This window comes from Cariama cristata, unplaced genomic scaffold (genome assembly GCF_000690535.1).
Source record: "Cariama cristata isolate BGI_N322 unplaced genomic scaffold, ASM69053v1 scaffold17620, whole genome shotgun sequence".
Taxonomy (NCBI): Eukaryota; Metazoa; Chordata; class Aves; order Cariamiformes; family Cariamidae; genus Cariama; species Cariama cristata.
In genome coordinates, this window is record NW_009593179.1 from 31,043 (window position 1) to 50,543 (window position 19,501).

Sequence of the window (19,501 nt, forward strand, 5' to 3'; positions counted from 1 at the left end):
TTGAAATAAGCAATGCAGCATAGGTGAATGTGTTAGATAATACAGGATTGTCTCTTTTGCGGGAGGAAGGTGTTGGTTAGAGACAGTTTCCTCATTTTCATTACTTGCTAGGTTAGGAATGGATAGTTAGCGTTGCTCATTTTAGAACGATCATTTGGAAGTCATCTGACTGCCGTAGCTGATAGATGTGCCCACATCAAGCTATGCAAAAAGATCAAGTACTGAGACTTTGGAGGAATTTCGACCAAACTGATTGTAATGAGGAACTAGGTTTCTGCCTGTAGATGGACATGCAGTAAAAGCCAGTCCTTTTGGTTCCTGGTCACGCTTGGTGCTTCTCAGCTGAGACACGTACATTTGGACGTATGTATTAAATTGCCAGCTCATCCTTAAATAGCAGCCTTCAATGAACTGTAAATGCAATGCAGAACGTGCTGTAGCCAGGAATTTGAGGAAGGAGGAATTCCACCCAACAGAACTGCTGAGACTTGAAAATCTAGCTAGATTTTCTTCTGGCAACTTCAAAGCCAGCAGGTCTCTCTAAATGCAGGCTCTGGAATTAATACAGCAGCTAATAAAGGGTTGTCGTTCTCTTCAGTAGCTCACAGGGTCTGTAGAGCTAACAGGGTTGTACTTTGTTATACGCAAGAAAATGAATAGATACTGCTGAATAAAGAAGTTACTAACTAAAATTCTGCTTTTGCTATGGTTACATCAATAAAGGGCAACAGCCAGTATACAGATGGTCTGCTGAAGTCAAGCTGCTTGAGCTCATGCTTTCCCTGCTCATGCCTACCACTAGTGATATCTCATTTCGTTCATTGTTATGATGTTATTTCATTGACATTTTGAGGGAACCGTGTACTCTAAATAAATACATAGCTTGCCTTGCTTAGAGGAATTTGATGCCCTACCTAAAACTAATACAGATATATCATTTTACAGTGCGTCCTCGCTCCAGGGAGTTAACAGTGTGGGAGAGAGGAAGGAAACAGATCAATTGGTGAGAAGTAAAGCTTGAGCAAATTTAGAGGCTGTCCACCTCGGGACTTTCTGAGTTACAATTAATTTTTGAAAGTCTTGAAATTTATTTATTTGAGTTCACAGATTCACGCTGCCTTAAGGTGTGCTAGCTCACAGTGTGGGAAATTCAGGCCAGGAATTACCTGCTGCCAATAAACTGCAAATGGAGGTTGTACGCTTGATTTAATACCAACACCTTTATTTTTCTTTTTTTCTTCCTTTTCTCTTCAATCCTTCCCTCCCCTGGATGTCCCCCGTTCCTTTCTCCCTCAGGCCTGTATAGATGAGAATCTGGACATGGTGAAGTTCCTTGTAGAAAATGGAGCCAATGTGAACCAGCAAGATAACGAGGGCTGGACCCCTCTTCATGCAGTGGCATCGTGTGGCTATCTGAACATAGCAGAGTGAGTGAGTTTCAGGCTTTTCTGGGTATTTATGACGTTTTCCACATCTTCATCTTCAGAGCAAGTACACAGGTGATTGATGCTCTGAGACTTACACAATGTCTTGGGAAGCAATACTGAAAACAGATGCATTTCTCCTGTTACTGAGTTCTTCATTTGTGAGGTCTAAGGTGGAGCCTGCAACTGGTCACCTTTTGCTGATCCCATTACAGTGACTTATGATTCATTAGATACTTCAGCTAAAATGCCAAGCAAAAGGGAAACACGATGGCTGAGAGGCAGGCACACTAATACAGAGATGTGTAATGAAGCACAGCTCTGCTGCTGCTGATTGTCTTTGCTGTGCGCTTCTGTCAGCGGGGAGCCCATGTAGAATTTTAAGTGTTACCTGAGAGCAATTTGGGATTTTATTCCTCTAACTGAAAAGAATTCTGTCTCTGTACAAAATGTAGGTTGGTGTAATTACATGCATATGACTATTCTGGTGTAAACCCAAATAGTAGATACGTGGCGTACTAGAGAACAATTCAAAAGGGGACTGCACCAACACTTACCCTTGTTCTGAGACTTTGCAAAGCAACTACATTTTCTTACCACGGACAGGCCCATGTGAGCGGTACTGCAGTTGTGTGGAGACTTTTGAGAGAGAAATGCAATATTCTGGGCTCTGCAGCCACCAATATACCAACAGCATCATTTCTTTTTCTTCAGATTCAGATCCTATGTTTCTGTTTCTTGCATTCTGTCTGACAAAAGATGGAGAAGTAGATAAAAGTAGCTGCTTGGAGCGTTGTTATCTTTTTTTCTTGATTTTGTTTATAATGCAAGATACTGGGCTTGGTTTGGACACAACCAGGTGAAATTCTGTGGCCTGCTGTAGAGAGATTAGATAATCTAGTGAGTACAAACCTAAAATACAGTTGAAAGAAGAGACAGTAAATACAACAGAGTTTTGTCTAGTAGATATTTAAAGCAAAGCAATAACCTGCTATAAATGACTCCCAACAAAGATTTGACTCTTCTTGGCACAGTATCTGATTCCAGTGATTTAAACAATGTTCTGCGTCTGATTTGAGAGCTCATTATGCTCACAAAGGACAAATAGTCTGTTTGTCCTAGAGAAGATACTAATAGCAGACTACCTGTTGTGCACCAACAAGTTGCTCTGAGACTTTGAGAGTTGCTCAAATATGTGACCTGGAGTGCTAGAATAACTGGAACAAAAGAATAGGCAAATGTGAATTGTAGTTTCCCAGCTGAAATAATTTTTCTGAGATAAAGGCTGCATTATAGGTTAGAAGAATAAGGGAAGAGAATAGTATTTCTCAAGATAGTCCTCTACAATATAGTGTAACAACAACAACAAAAATCTTCTGTGGCTCATTTATTTCTGTGTATAGTACTCCTCCTGGAACAATTCCTAGCTGTTTGGATGATTGTTTATCAGTTTGTTTTTTCTTCTTCCCAAATACTAGTTCTTCAAATGAAAGATGTTATTATTCTTTACCAGTTATATCGTGCTTATATATTTAATCCACTGCAGTTACCAAAAAGTTACATTTAAATACTGATAACTTTCTCAAAGGCATTGAAAAGAAATTTTAAAACGAAGCAACCTCACCCTCCTAGATTTGTGTGTGTAAACAGATACTTCTTTTACTTCCCAGAATTTTACTGATTACAAGATATACAAGCCAAAGAAGACATTAATTCTTCTTGAATGGACTTTTGGTACAGTTAAAAAAAGAAAAAGTAAGAAAATTTATGATGGCTTAGGTTATCTTTTTTAATTCATTTTTTTTAAAACCCATAATCGATCAGATTAGTACAGGAAGTAGGGGTATTTGAATAACTATAGAGAAATAGAAACTCTGAGCCACTGACCCAGGAGCCTTGCATTTAACAAAGAACTTTTTTAGTTCTATAAATTTGATAAGAATAAAGTACTCATTTGGTAATTGAACTTAAATGAGCAAGCCAAATATTTTTGTTCTGCTGCTTGATTTACTGTATAAGTTGCACTGAAGCCTGCACACAAGGTCTAATACATTGGTATGGGTCTCATTCACATAGGTACTTAATTGGTCATGGAGCCAATGTGGCTGCTGTGAACAGTGAAGGTGAAGTCCCATCTGACATCGCAGAGGAAGCAGCCATGAAGGACCTGCTTCTGGAACAAGTAAAGAAACAAGGTAAATCAGTAGTGGGATTGAATATGTCAGAGTTAGACCTCTAAGAGTTTTTATGAGAAAATTCTGTTGGTTTACTGTCTGTAGGTGAAGAGATCTGAAATCTGGTCCAAGAGGCAACAGACAAATTTTGCTTTGGTAGCGGAACAGAGGCAGAAGGTTTGTGGTGTGCAGTATCTGTCCGTACGATTCTTCCAAGCAAGACACCACAGTAGTGAAATCTGATTCATTAGATCTGTTTGCTTTTAAAGTGAGATTTAATTCTGACCTCTGGTATCAATGAAAGGTCTTGTTTCACTAAGACTTGATAATACAGAGGTGAGATTTATGGCCCTGCCAAGACTAGGGACCAGGAAATGATTATGCCTGGGCTGGAGTGACCCGCTTTATCCTGATTCTTTCCTAGGCTGCTTCTGCAGCCCATCTGCTCTGCTATTTCTCCTTTCTCATCAAGTATGCCTGTCTGAGGGGCTGCTCTCTGTCCTGTCCCTGCAAAAACATCACTGGAAACATCTTAGCGAAACTTGTGTTATAATTAAGAAATGCTTTATCAGTGTAAAATTTTCTTCATCCTCATGGAATTCAACTGCAAGTGGTTAGGCATCTGTACATATGCATGAGAAGTTTAAATCCTATCTATGAAGTTCATCAGGAATGTTTTTTTCAGGAGGCATTCATCTCAACTATGTAGGTAGTGTTGAACTGAGACAGATTGAGCTGATATAGACCAGACTATCCACACTGGAGATATAGGGACTACTTATTTAACCTTGAGAAGAGAGGATTGAGAGGGGGATCTAATTGCTGTCCTCCACTACCTTGAGGGAAGATACAGAGGCAATGGAGCCAGAGTCTTCTCAGAGCTGCAAAGTGACCGGATGAGAGGGAAAAGTCATAGGTTTGAACATGGGACGTTCTGGAGATATATAGATATGTGGAGAGAGAGAGAGATGTATATAATATATGGGGAAAAGTGTTTCTCAGGAAAGTGGTATGGTGTTGGAAGAGGGACCCAGGGAATTTGTGAAATCTCCACCATTGGAGGCGGTCAAAACTCCACTGCATTCAGCTCTGAGGAATTTGGTCTAGGTTTGAAGTTACTCTCGTTTGAGCAGGGATTCGGGCTAGAGAGCCCCAAAGATTGTTTCCAGTCTAGATTATTTTATGACTGCAGGTTGGTGTTGGGGTTGTTTACGTACTGGATTGAATCCAGTCCTCTCTAACATGTATTCTGCTTGGCACACGGTGGTTAGTTGTTTTTGAAGCTATTTTCAGGTATAGTTGGGAAGAGATTAGTCGGTTGCTACTTTGTCAACCATGTTACTGTTCCCATGATGAGTTTATAGCTGTCCATCTGAAAGCTACTTGTTATTTGTATTGCTGTTCCTCTTGGAAGATTGATACAGGATCATGTTCCTTCTGGTAAATAGAAACTTTTCATTTTCTAGTCTAGTGGTATTTGTGACAAGGTTATTCTTATTTTGTTCTCATTTCCCCTCCACTTCAAATAAGCTTCAGTAGCCCTTCTCACTTACATTTAATCTACTCACATATTTGAAAAGAAGAATTGTGTCTATAGTCAGCATTTGTTTTACTGGGCTGTCCAGACCATGCCTGTCTCCTCTCTGCAGTCAGGCTTCCTTGGATGCCCAGAAAGATAGAGATCCTTTCTTTACATCAGTGTAACTTGTCTTTCTTTGAAGTGGGTATCAAGAACTGTACGTGGTAATAACATGGTTGAAACCTTCCAGGACATTAAGGAAGTAATTCTGCCTCAGCTGCAGATATTTTGCCTTACACTTCTTGGGATTCTGCTTGGCTTTTTCATTGCTTCACCACGTTAGCGGCATCCTGCTGACATGCCCAGAAACAACCATCTGTCTCCACCGAGAAGCTTCCCATTGACACAGTTTAAAAGGATCATAACTGCTTGAGTAAATGTGGTGTAAACTTTAAATAAGCGTCCATCCAGCTCTGTAGCCTGTCTTCGACAGTAGCTATAAGCAGAAGCCTGCTGCAAACTGTAACAACAGGACAAGCGTGTGTGATTTCCCTTCCCAAACATTTTCCCAGCCTTCAGCCACTGTGCCTCAAGGAATTCCTGAGCCAGATGGGCTTTCTGTGTACTCATGAATCCCCCGTGGCTTTCTGGTTGACGAACTTGCGCAGTCCTTCTTGGGAACTCCTGGCATGTATAGCATTATGTTCAATAACTACAAATTTGTCTGATCCTTGTTCTGAAACCAGTTGTATTTCTAATCTTTGCAACATCCTCTAGTAGTCGGTTTCACAGTTTAGACTCTGAGTTGATAAGTGTTTTCTTTTGTTCTGTGTTAAACCTCATGCCCCATAATTTAATTGGCAATCACGTCATTCTTACACTGAAAGAACTAATCCATAGGGACAGTTGCTCTTCAACAGCCTTCGTGATTTTTGAGATTTGCCATCTTCTTCATATTTTTTCCTGAGTCAGCAAGCTGTAGTCTGATTAATCTTGTATGGAACTGTATTGGACTTCTGACTGATATTGTCCTTACATGACCTCATTATCATGAAAACTCCACTTACAAAAACAAGTCTAAGATAGTTTTGCTTCGTGTTGGTTTAGCGATGATTGGCACAGCCCATCAGCCAGACCTGCCTGACCTCTCCACACAGTAGCAGTTGTTTCCTAGGGTGGGAAACTTGTGCCTCTTGTTATCAGAAAGTCCCATAGTCCATGTCTCTCTTATACCAGATTTGTGTATTGATGGACTTACTTGATCTGATTTCATCTAAAGCAGGTCTCTTAAGCCATTAGATTAGATTATTTTTTTTGCTTTCTATCCCCAAAATCATTTAGAATTATGTTTTCTCAGAATCTAGTGGTTTACTGCTTGGTGGAATTAACTAAATATTTCTTTTCATGTGCCTGGCACGAATGGGTCTGGTGCAGTACAGAGATCTCCATATGTGCAGCTTGCAAATTGTACTGAATTTTAAGTGACCATACAGTTGGGGTTGTGCTGCTCTTGCAGGAGACATCTTAGGATCATCTCTTCAGATCTTCACTGTAGATTATACTCACACTAGTGTTTAATTCAGTTTGTTAGGCTGTTGTTCATGACTTGGCTATTTCAATCTAGGACACTGCATATTTAGAGCACAATCCTTCCACTCGTAGTTGGATGACAGTTGAGCTAGTAGTTAGGTTTTTGGGGAGTTGATTTGTGTGTTTGGTTTTTTTAAGTCAGACAGCTTTGAAGTCTTTGTCAGTGGTGGAGTAGTTCTCCCAATTCCTAGAAAATGCTTTTGCTGATTTTTGTGGAAGATTACAAAGAAGTTACTACTGTTGTATAGCAAGTGAAACATAGGGTAAGTTTAACGTGTTCATGAGAGCTTTCAGTTGATAATTCCTTTTTCTGTGCTTCACCTTCTCAGGTGTAGACCTAGACCTGGCGAGAAAAGAAGAGGAGCAGCAAATGCTACAGGATGCCCGACAGTGGCTGAACAGTGGGAGAATTGAAGATATAAAGCAGCCTCGAACAGGTGCCACGGCTCTTCACGTTGCTGCGGCAAAGGGCTATTCGGAAGTCATGAGGTAGGAGCTTCTTCCCAGGGCTGATGTGTTGAATTAAGGCTGGTTTTTGTAACAAACACATCTGCCTTTATAGTTGAGAGAAATTTGTTTCATACTGAGATTTTTTTCAGGCTGCTATTTCTCAAGGGGCTCTGTAGGTTTATGTGCCAACCATAGTGGTTCACCTGGAAATATGTAGGGGCTGGAAGATTCTCTTTCATACGTCTACGCCTTTAAAGTGATTAAAGCTTTTCAGAGACTGAGATGTAAATTAGAAGGTCTAATGTTCACTATTGGGGTAATAAAACAGTATGAGAGGATAAAAGTGCAATTTCAGCCTACAAAATGACAATACCTGCTGTAAGACCATCACAAACACTCCAGCAGTTTACATGACCAGTCTAGTGGAAAAATGCAGTGTCCACCTATATCTCACTGTCCCCTGCCCCTTAATGCTACTGCTCCTGCAACAGTCAGCAGCGACAGAGGAATTCCAACACAGAGCAGTTCTGCTTCTACCACCCTGGCACTAACAGGCTTATTATGAACATAAACTTGCCCAATGTAGTGTTTCCTGGCAATAAAGCGTGAGTATTTTTACAGGTAAGGTCAAATTAAGGTTTCCAACAATAAAGCTTTCTTCTCTGCTCTTCATGTATGGATGGAGCTGCCTGTAAACGTCAGCAATGTTACTCTATTGCCCACGATAAAATCCCTTCTGGAAGCATTCATCCATCTTGATCCTAAATTTCATAGTTTTAAGTGGCATGACTGGATGTGTAAGACCTCTTTCTTATCAAACTCTAGTAATTTTGTTGTTCTCCATGTTTCCTATTTGTATTCACTCATTAGAGCTTATAATTGAGTTATAAGCTGTCTGTGCCTGTACCGTGCCCAAGAACGGTAATCTAAAGCAGTTTATGTGGAATAGAAATGTAATCTCGCTTGAATTTGAGGTGTCAGTCCTGTGGACTTTCAGTGGAGGTTTGTATATCTGGTACTGCTCAATGAAGGCTGCATTCACTGTTTGCAGGATGACTTAGTTCTGGACAGCTACTCCTTGGCAATAATTGTTGTAATGATAAACAGATCTCAGGGAGACCTGACATTGTTTCACTCTTGTGTATTTTATGACTACCTTGTAAGTTCAAATACAAAATTTCAGTGACTTAAACCAATGGGGCTGAAAGCCAGGAGCTAGCTAACTCTCAAATGAGATGAGGAATTTGTCTGTGACCATGAGTCTCTTAGCAGCTATGTTCCTCCCTTTTGCCAGCTGGAAAATCAACATAAAGTCAATACCTGATTTAAAATTTCTTTCACAGAGAAACATACTCCTGCTATTGTATGACACTGGTTTATTTAGCACAGTAATGTGTCAATGTGAACCTGCAGGAGTTTCAGAACTGTTGGTGCCATTCTGGAGTTGTGCTGGATTTCCCTTGTGCTGCAGGAAAGTGGCTCTGGATGGTGAAATTTCCCACGACAGAAATTTTCAGTAGCAGTTTTACCGGACTTGCAGAATTCCCCTGGGATGTTCTTCAGTATTTAAGCAACTTGGATAATAGTCAGTTTTGATATGTGAGCTACTCGGTACTTTCATCTGATCACTGGTGTACCAGTGTGCATATGTCTCTGAAGCTTCAGACTACAATTGACTCTCTTCTGTTTGTTTTGTTTTTAAATATTCAAACTCCAGATGCTATGTGATGCTAACGCTGTAGTCTGATAGAGAAGGGAAGTGGGTGGAAGGTGCACAGCAGTAAATGTGATGCGAGGGTATTCCCAGACAGGTGCACTTGGGTAAGATTTGCTTTAACTGTGCAAGGACTAGTCTGCAAAAATCCAAATGTGGGTTATTTGACTTACAAATTTCACATCTGTCAGTCACAGTAACATCACTGCTCCTTAGCTGGCAGTCCTGCTGGCATTGTCTCCTTATGGACTGTTCCTGTGGTGTGGCCTTGTTCTCTGGTAGAACCAAGACTGAGCTGCAGTTACCAAATGTGCTTTTTCAGGCCAGGTTCTGTGCTTGGCTCCTTGTTATGGAGATGACAGTCTGCAGAGATGTTTGTTTAGTGCCTGAGCGAGTCTGGTGGCTCTCATCCTCTGGAGCAGGAGTTCAGACTGGGTCGCCAATGCCAGATTAGAAAGAAAGGTGTTCTCCCAGTTTAGGACACACTGAAAGGCAACCTTTTCAATTAGACACATTCCAGCAGGTTTTACAACAGAGTCACTTTTCATTTACTGCCCTTTTCTGTTACAGTTGCAAGCACATCAAGTGGGATGTTGCTTAGGTGAATAAACAAGTTAAGAAACTACTAGCTTATTGTGAACCGTGCTACCTACTCTGTGGCTCGTACTGTGAACTCTTCCATCTTGAGAAGTCATTCTCGGGTGGGCAGAAATCAATATTGCTTCTTTCCTTAGGCTCTTGATCCAGGCTGGGTTTAATTTGAATGTCCAGGACAATGACGGCTGGACTCCGCTGCATGCTGCTGCGCATTGGGGAGTGAAGGAAGCTTGCTCCATCCTGGCTGAGGCCCTCTGTGATATGGACATCAGGAATAAGCTGGTTAGTACGCACAGATGTTGGCACAACATATGCAGTGTATTTTATAGCCAGGTGAATATCGATTTTTATTGCCTACCACTTGATCGAACACCATGACAAAGTTACACGGTGAGCAGTTCTCCTAGCGTGCGCGCTGAAGCATTTAAAAGCATGAGAAAATAAAGAATCTTGACTGGAGGAAGGGAGAAAAGATTTCAGGTATTACTGGAAAAGATCAGTGATTAATCTTTAGGATCAAGATTGTAAGAAAGGATAGGGGCTAATCTGTGTCTTCCTGTTTTAGTGTAATCCTGACAAATTAAACAACAACAAAAAAGACAGTCTTGGAGTGCAAAAAAGTATGCTAATTAAGGTATAAGGCACTGAAAACTAGTGAACTGTTGAGAAACTGGCAGCTTTAAATCCTTCCTTTTGTACTATATTGGTCATAAAAAGAGAAATTGAAAAATTGACTCAAATTCGTGAGAAATGACTAAAGAAAAGTAGGATGGCAGGGAAAAAAAAAGAAAAGGAGGAAAAAATATTCCTCTTCCCTCCTAATAGTTAGAAGTTTTTCCTTGAGAACCTGTGGATTTTTTCGAGAGCTGACGTGTGCTTGTCCGGGGTTGTTCTTTGTGTTCCCCTCCCTGCTGCAATGCCCAGGCAGTGGCTGTGAATCGCTTCCTGCTGGAGCAGATTCAGTTGTGCCGTGGCTGCTTTTGGCGGAGGAAATGAGGTTGTATATACTTGGAACAGCACCGGGGAATGAAAGCAAGGAAGATAATTTGATAAGAGAAGTATGGCACTGTATGGTTTGAGTGCATCTGCCTGTACTGGAAACCGATGTAAAAGAAATGGCTCTGTGAAAAGGAGCCATTTTAGTGTGGTGAGCATTTTGGCATCCAAAGTACAGGGGTTTGTTTTGTTTGTTTGTTTTAAGTGCTGTCACGTTCTTTTCCAAAGTGTTCAGAATGTGTTTGGGTTTTGTATTGTGCTAGAGTTGAAAAGAAACAGACACAGTTGTATTTGTTGCATTACCTGCTTTTTCCAGCCGAGGGTTGTTACCTTGCTAGGTCAGATGGCCAAGACAACCTGTATTTACTTGATCCCTAGCCGTCAGGTTTCGTTACGTGTTGTTAATTAAATGGTTATGATCGCTTTAGTTATGGTGAAAATGTAACTAACTTCTTGTTTTGTGCCCCAAAGTAATTTCTCTGATTGTTTTATTTTGTAAATCCACGTGGATGTGGAAATGGCTCCCAAATGTTTTGGCCTGCTGATGATTGGCAGCCTTTCAGGATGTTCAAATACACGATGATACAGTAGAACAGGTTGATCGCATTCCTTCTCAGTAGAAGAGTGTCCTTTTTAGAAACCCAGAAACTCAAATATGTTAGTCCTGGCTGTTAGATTTGAGCACCAGCAATCAGGGAACGGCACTTCCATGATTAAGGTTGCTCTGATTGTGGATTGACTCATAAAACTACCATCACTGTCATGTGGCTTTCCCTACTCTGGAGTGAAACAGAGTATGCTACTCAGCATTTGAGGAGGGAGGATGTGGAGCATGTTCACTTTTGTTCTTTACTGGTAAATAGTGCTTTTTTGTATATTACCAGCATACCGTATCAGATATCCTCTTGTCTTCTGTTACTACATCAGGGCCAGACGCCATTCGACGTGGCTGATGAGGGACTGGTTGAGCATTTAGAAATGCTGCAGAAGAAACAGACTGTGGTGAGTTTCTGGCAGATCATTTTCCACCTCTCCAATTACCTTTTCATGCATGGGTGTTCTCTAAGACATATGGCATCAACAGACACAGGAAGCTGAGGCCCAGCGATTTTTTTTTTATATTAGTCATTTGGAATTTTTAATTACACCAATATTTTTAATAGCTAGAAATCTAGAAAACTGATTGACTGCATCAAGAAGGTCAAAAGCGTGCTGACATACAGAATTATGTAAACTGGTAAGGAATGTATAGTTCATCTTTGAAATTGTTATTATTCTGCAGTTCCTTCTGTTAGCTGGCAAGCTCTCTAGCATCAAATGCTCTTTTCTTAATGAGTGATTACCCAAGTCAACTTTGTGTTTGCATGTAAGGAAATATGCTGTCAGTGTTGAGAAAGAGATCTGTCACCATGTCTGCCTTTCTTACAATAGGGAGACTTTTGATTGAGAGAGAAGAAATTATGACCTTCAGGGAATTCTGGACTAAAAAAATTCGTAATTTCAAAACCAGATTAAATTGCCATTTCATAATGCAATGGAGATATTGAAAGGGATTGTAAGCAGAAAGTTGGCATAAAAAAGGAAAGCAAAAATATATCTTGATCAAAATAAAGCCAGTCGTCAAGCCAGAAAGTTGGTTTTAGATTGCATTTTTTCCTATTTCATCTGGTCTACTCAATTATCTCATTTGGGTGCTTCCAAAAAAACAAACCAACCTTCTTTAAAAAAAAAATAATTCAGTAAGTATAATTTAAAACGTTGGATTCAGAAACGGACATAATGAGAACACTGCTGATATAACCCACTGAAGTATTTTGAGGAACTGGCAATGTGGGTGGTAGAACTCAAGCTCTGATCATAACACAGCTGCTGTCATCCTTAAATAGTATCCTTAACATTCACAGAAACTTTTTAAAAATTAATCAGCTTCTCCCTAAACGAGGTGTTGATAAATACTATCAGTGCTGTATTTTGGATTTCCTCCTATCTCACTACACCAGGATTCGGCATATAACTGCACTCCTCAGAAGAAAAGAAAAAGGAAAACAATGACAGGAATTTTTTTGGATGGGTGCTAGCCCATTTTTAGGCCTGCTTTGCAGGGACTAACAACCTCCTTGTTCTCTATATAGTAGCACTATATAAAGGCCTTCTCCAGTTATTAAATGAGTGTGGCAAGCTACAGTAGACCTGGGAAGAAGAGAAGAATCCAGATTTTAGCACACTTTTTTTTTTTAGTGGATATGATTTCTTTAAATATAAATGCCATTTTATCATGTGTGTGTATCATGTGCCATTTTTATTACTTAGAAAACTTACATTTGTTAAAGATGAAATAGTTCCACTGCATTCCTCGAAGTACATTGTTTTACTTTAAAAATGGCTCTCAAATCAGATTTTTTTTTTTAAATCTAGAGCTTGTAACGAACAATATGCTGTTCTTGCTAAAAGATTTGCTGCTGTTACTGGAGAGAAGAGGGGATTTTGTTTACTGGAAGCAATTCATTTGATTTGAGTTTGGATTTTTTTTCCCCAAATCTCTGAATTACCTCTGAATAGAGCAGGCTGTTTCCTACACTTCCTTTTGCTGTGCTCCAGCAGTTTCTTCTATTTAACAACATGCTATACCCCAAATTTTGGCTCTTTGCTGGACTCCATGTAGCTTTTCCCACATTCAGAATTTGCAGAGCTTTTGCTTCTTGTGCCTGGTGTCAGCTCCTATCAAAAGACAAAGAATAGCTAGGCTAGACATGACACAAAAGAGACAGCCTTAAACGTGAACCTCTAATTGCCATCCCTTTTTCTGCCTCAACTGTGTCTGTGCTTCTGGAAGGTACTGCAACAATTTTTTGATTACTGGTTTGTCCATCAGTGGTGACAAAATTAATACTGCTGCTCTCTGGGCAAAATATTTCAGTTGCTGTGGTGATCACAGGTATTCTTGTGCCATGACCTAATGCTGGCATTTGAGAGATTTAAGTGACCCATGCTCATGGGAGATCCATCGGTTGCCTGTACAGAGCGTACTTGAATGCTTTCCTCTGAGAGCAAGTAAATAATAGCCACAAAGGCAGCAAACTTTTAACTGAATCTAGCCTGATTTCATGGGCATACAAACTCGTGTGCGCAGACCTCCAGTGCTGTGTCTGCATGGGCAGATGCAGGGCAGTACTGTGGAAGTCAGGATTTGACTCTGGGTCTCAGCAGGGGCTGCTGCAGACTTCTCTGAAGGTTTTATTAAATTGCAGCTTGAGTCTAAGGATGTGCTGGGTGTGTAGCTGTGCCCGTATGGAGCTCTAGTGCAAGGCTTCCAGTATTTTTCATCTAATGAGGCTGAGATGACTTAAGCTGTGATAATTACTGGATTGTGATGAGGTGGCTTGTTAAGATGTCTCTTTTCAGTCTTTCTCCAATCTTCTTGGACTTTTTGACAGTTGCGAAGTGAGAAGGAGACGAGGAATAAGTTAATTGAAGCTGACATGAACGGCAAGCCTCAAGGCGGACTCTTCACCAAGTACGTCTCTCCTCTTTGTTGAAAAGAAGCTACACGGAGAGTGATGGGAGACCAGCTTCTTCTGTTAGCAGTCAGCTGGCCTCAGCTGGTTTAAAAAAAGTTCGCTACTGTTCATACTCATTTCATGGTTTCTCTTAAATTTGAGCGCTCTCAAATACAAGTTTAGCTGTTCCTTAACATGCCCGCTGAATGGCAGAACAAGGAGTTGGGCTGGTGCTTGGTCCCCCAGCTTCTGCTCTTGCTGAATATCAATTTGACCTTTGGGCTGGGAACTGCACCTTTGCAGTTGCACAGAGCCAGATGGCCCAGTTCATGGGTTGTGTTGCACTAGGAAAAGAGAGAACACTTTTTTTTTTGATTGAGAAATGCTTGCAAATTTAGGAAATGTGAGACTGTTGTTGAAATCCATGGCAAATGGGCAGTGCTGGAAGTGCTGGGATGTTGATTCTGTAGACAGATTTTGTCCTTTTGCTTGTTCTATATGTAGCAAATCATGTCTATGTGTTCCTGAGAAGAACAACTCAGAAATAACTCGCTTGCCTGGTAGTCCTTAAAATTTCTGTATCTTGCAGCAAAGAGAAGATTCTTTATGAGGAAGACACGCTGAAGTCCATGGAAATGGAGGAAGAGAACAAGGACTCCAGCAGTTCTAGTTCTGAAGAAGAGGAAGAAGCTGAAGAAGATGAAGTTTCAGAATCAGATGCTGAAAAGGAGTCAGGTAAGACTTAGTGCAGTCTTGGATTTAATAATTAGCCTAGCAAAATGAGGGGATCAGTTTGAGAACTGCTTTTTTTTTTTTTTTTTTGCTTAGTTGTTAAAGACATCCTGAAAGTCTTCCTTCCAGTGTATATGAATAGAATATGGAGAACCCTGTAGCTAGTGTACAAAAAAAAGCTGATCTAACTGCTCTAAATGCAGCATAGTTTTTCCAAAAAAAAAAGAGCTACAGATAGTATTTTAATTTCTACTTCCAGCTCACTTGAATTTAAGATAACACAATGTTCATAGGTTGCTCTTAAACAGTAGGGTTTTTTTCTTGTTGACCAGTTTCAGGATGAATACTTCAGTTAATGCAAGATGGTAGAAAAGCAATGGAACATGTGGGAAGGTAATAGCCTGTTGTATTTGGATCAGAGAAATGAAATGAAGGGCTGAAGCTGTTCTGTGTAATTATAGAGATGAGGAACTTATTTCTGACTGTGATGTATAATAATTGCAAAACATAGTGGAAAATAAGGATTAAGTATGTTGAGTCACGTTAGCCTTTACATTAGAGCATATTGCTGGCATCCTACTCCCATTCTTTTTCCATAATTTCTATGGCTTCTTTAATTAGTTTAAACAGCATATACATGCAGCACGGAAAGTTTAAATAAAGATACTTAATTTTACAGTAAGCCAAGACTTACTTGTACTTAGTATTTCTGCAACAGAGATGGATCTTGGACTATGATGTGTTTAATGGTTAAACTACTTTTAACATCAGCTTGCTTGGCCTATATCGCAATATACTAATAAATAAGTCCTTTGCAGAGAAGTGTAACTTAAAGTTTTGTCCTGCTTCTGGTGCCAGTAAAATTGTCACCTGTGTTCTAATTGTATCAATTACGATGTATGTTGCAGTATGAGAGGTGTTGAGAATCCTGGCTGGTTTTGCAGAGCTGGTAGTTACACAAGCTATTTGGGTATGACAGTAACACGGTGAAATAATCTTTTGGCTTTTAAATCAAGCAAGTGAGGTGGAGAAGTCAGTGATAGAAACAGGCGTGCTGTAGAAGTCGCATTTATTTGCTCCATAAATCAGGGTTTTACTAGAGAACAGCCCTGTATAGCTATGTGCTAATTCTTGTAAACATGGTAGGAACTTGACCAAAAGACCTCTAACGTTTGTATAGCTATAAGAAGTGGACCTATGTGATGTTTAACTGATTCAGAAACAGCATAAGATCCTGCAACAATGAAAGTGCTACAGCACTCAGCATTAAATTTTGTGTAAAACCAGAGCAGGTCTTTTTATTGAGTTAATTCACTGAGCAAAGCACATTATACTAATCTGTTTCAAACCACTAAAGCTAAAACAAATAGAAGACAAAAAGCATTCAAGTAATGATTAAGCTTCAGGCTTTGTTACCTGTGCTTTTCTTTCCTAGAGAGATTATTGGTTCCTTTGAGAAATTTCAATCAGAATTGAAACTCTACCTTGGAAACTTCTCAAATCTCTAATAAAATGATCATGAACTTGGCCAGCTGGATGTGGACCTAGTTGTCAGTTGTTGCATATGTGAATGGGGTGCACATTTTTGGTACTCTTTTTAAAACAAGATTAATGAGATAACAACATCAGCCCACATGGTATAGGAGGACTCCAAAGATAAGTAGGGATGAAATTAGCTTTTCATAGAAAATTATAAATGTCACAGTATTACTCGTAGCAAAGACAGTCTTAAGAACAATTATGCTTTATTATCTGCTAGACATTTTAAATGCTTGAATGGATACAGAAGGCATGTTTTTGAAAACATGGAAATTATTTCCTTTTTCCTTTTCATTTTCTTCTCAGATTTAATATTCACATAGCTTTGTAATTCTGAGCAGTGCTGGACGGATAGAAGGTGGCTGTTCTAAAGCGTTCAAAGTCCAGATGAAGGAGAAAAAAAAAAAGCCAAAATATTTTTGAGTGATCTTTTTAAACAAAAAAACTTTAACTCCTTTGATAACTGAGCATAAGGCAGGACAAAGTAGAAGCTGGCAGTATGATACAGAAGTTTATTTTGAGGTGTGTTTTGAAGGGTCTCAGGTTGCGATAAATTTGTTGAATTTGCAGAGACTCTGGGAGGAGAAGAAATTTGAAGAGGTGAGCAGTGAAATTGCTGGAGTGCTTCAGAGAGTACCATGTTTCTTACATTCTGTAAGAAATTTATGTTCTTCAAACAAAGGAAACTAAGTGTATTAATGCCATTTTGTTCATCTTGAGGACAGTTAACAATTTGGCATTGGATTGTATATAAACAAGAGAAAGATCAGTATAAAATTCTATAGTCGTCATCTGTACTGGTAGCTACTATGATACATAATTACTGTGAATTAAAGCAGGCTAGGGAAGCTTTCAATGTTTTGTTTTGTTTTTTTAAAAAAAAGATGTGCACACCCTCCTCTCCCCCAAAAAACCTTTAGAAAAATTATATTCCTACCGAATTAGAGAACTAAATTTTTAGTCTCATCAAATTTGTTTTGAGGAGATTGAACTAATCCTCGCTGCTTTCCTTTGATTGGAATTCATAATGTTTATTGCTGAAATGTTAGTAAAATAAAATGTGGGATCCTCCCCTAAAGACAACGATGCCTATGGTCATGCAGTCTCTCATGCTGCTGGTACAAGGTACTTTTGTCTGTCCTTCTTCTGCAATTGATTCCTTTCAGTCACATTGCTCACAGTTAGAGTTCTTTCCAACCTGTCATTACCACTTAAGCTTGTGTCCTTGTAATTAGGCTTGGCCTTAAAAGCTGACCTCTGTGCTATAAACTTCCAGAACAGCCTAGCCCAGCCTGTAAAGCCTGCTGGCTGTCAGGTCAGGTCTGTTCTGCCCTTCCTGCAATGTCAAGGATTCTCCTGTGTTTTACAGACTTCAGTCTCAAGAAATCAGTAAATGGCAAGCACATAGTGTTTTTGTCCGTATGGATTTCCATGGACTGGTATATACCAAGTCAGGCCTGCAAGGAGAAATGGATAATCCACTGCCCCTTCCTAAAAGGACCATTTGAAAGTGCAATGCATCTGAGTATTAGACTCAAGAAATTAAATACTCTGTTTAGATGACTTGGATGGAAGTTCTGAGGGAACAGAAAGAGAGGGAAAGGTGACTGAGACTTCAATATATGCAGACTTTCCTAGGGGAGATGCATCTTTGTCTCTTTAATTGTGGATCTGTGAGTCCTGCTAACTGCCTGTTATTTTTAAATGTTTCTCTTAGCTTGCTCTTTTCTGTTTTCTGTGTCCTTTGAATCCTATTTTCTAGGAGTGAAAACGTTTGTTTCAGAAAGATTGATCTTCGCACTCCAAGGTGCCATCCTCACAGATGCTCCATACCAAACTGCTTTTTATATGTAATAGAAGATCTTTATTCACTGCACATACCTCATTTGCTAGTACTGTTTGGGTGCTTACACTTCAAATGACTTTGTTTTTTCAAAACCCTGGCTGTGTGAGGCACTCATAGCTGTGAGAGGAAGACATTATTTTGTTGATGTAGGTACATCATTTCTCAGGCACTTTGCATGTGGCTGTGTTTGGTAAATAGTCTGTCTTAGAGCCCTGTGCACTCCTCTGTCAATTGAACCTATTGCCGGAGACATAGTTTCTGCTTACTCTGTTCCTGGTATTGTCTGGTGGATGTTCTTGTGTCAAGCATGGTGCATAGATACAAAAAAAATTTTAATACTGGACAGATGCACTTGTCTAACAAGCAGGGAGCCAGCTGTGAGCTTTGATAGGGTTTGCTTAACTTGCTCTGAGCCCTGTTAAAGATTTTTGTTGGGAATCAGTCCTAGCTTCATGTAGAAAAATGGATTTTGCTGTAGAAGACCAAAAATTCTGCCCACCAGCATAAGCAACTGCAGCAGCACTGTGCAATGAAATCCACCACCAGGCCCACTGGGGGACGTGTGCTATGATGCATACTCATGTACTACAATAGGAATGGCATGTTCTGCTTTTCCCAAGTTTCACAAGGGAAGAACAGTCCCTGAGAGGAAAGAAAATTGTGAATAAACCAAAATTCTCTGTCCTCCTTAAGGTGCTTTCTGCAAAGATTTTGCTTATCTGTGGGGATGAAGTTCAAAAGCTTTGCCTGGCAAATGTATCCATCATATCTTTTAGTAAGTGGAAAGCCTCCTTGCAGGAAGCCCTGATTAACCTTGGCGCTGAACGTCATCTTTATGATCTAAGGCGTACTGAGGTCACAGCAACGCTGAACTTGAGTTTAGTGTGCACTGTGCTTGTAAAGAAGGGCCTTGAAAGTGCAATACTGAAACATTTGGTTTCTCTTCTTGTTTAAAATTATAGAAAGGAAGGAAGAGCCCTTTGCCAACCACTCCAGCCATGAAACCAGGCCCAGCATCACTGAGCAAATACCACCACCTGAGCCCAACTCCTTCACTGCATCTGCCAGAAGAGTAAGTGAATTTGAATCAATGGGGACTCCAACAGTGCGCGAAAGCAGTAGGTTTTGCTGGGAAATGGGTGCTCTGAAACCCATTTTCAGAGGAGTTGTAAGACTTAAATTTAGGAAAGCATGATAGTATGCAATTTTTATAAAGATGCTGTGTTAACAACAGTATAGGACTGGCACAAAGGAAGATGTTTGTACGATAAGGTTCCTCTTGAATCTCTTGCCCTCCAAAGCAAATTGCAGTGTTCACAAGAGAAACCCTGCTTACCGCAAGTGCTTTGTGTCGCTGTCAGTTCTGAGATGGCTGATGCCAATCTCTTGCCAGCAGGAGATCATTCACCAAAACTGGTTCCTG

The 19,501-nt window shown here is 40.0% G+C and overlaps 1 protein-coding gene across 1 annotated transcript in view; it reads left to right on the forward strand.

Moving 5' to 3' along the window:
* Nucleotides 1–1,296: 1,296 nt before the first annotated feature.
* The window catches only part of LOC104168769 (protein phosphatase 1 regulatory subunit 12B-like), a gene marked incomplete at its 5' end in the record, with an annotated part of 51,001 nt that continues 32,796 nt past the window's right edge, over nt 1,297–19,501 (forward strand). The window contains 8 exons of the mRNA XM_009709477.1: nt 1,297–1,427; nt 3,501–3,619; nt 7,037–7,196; nt 9,606–9,750; nt 11,392–11,466; nt 13,899–13,978; nt 14,551–14,696; nt 19,041–19,150. Coding sequence (XP_009707779.1) covers nt 1,297–1,427; nt 3,501–3,619; nt 7,037–7,196; nt 9,606–9,750; nt 11,392–11,466; nt 13,899–13,978; nt 14,551–14,696; nt 19,041–19,150 — 966 coding nt within the window. The remainder of the gene's footprint in view (nt 1,428–3,500; nt 3,620–7,036; nt 7,197–9,605; nt 9,751–11,391; nt 11,467–13,898; nt 13,979–14,550; nt 14,697–19,040; nt 19,151–19,501) is intronic.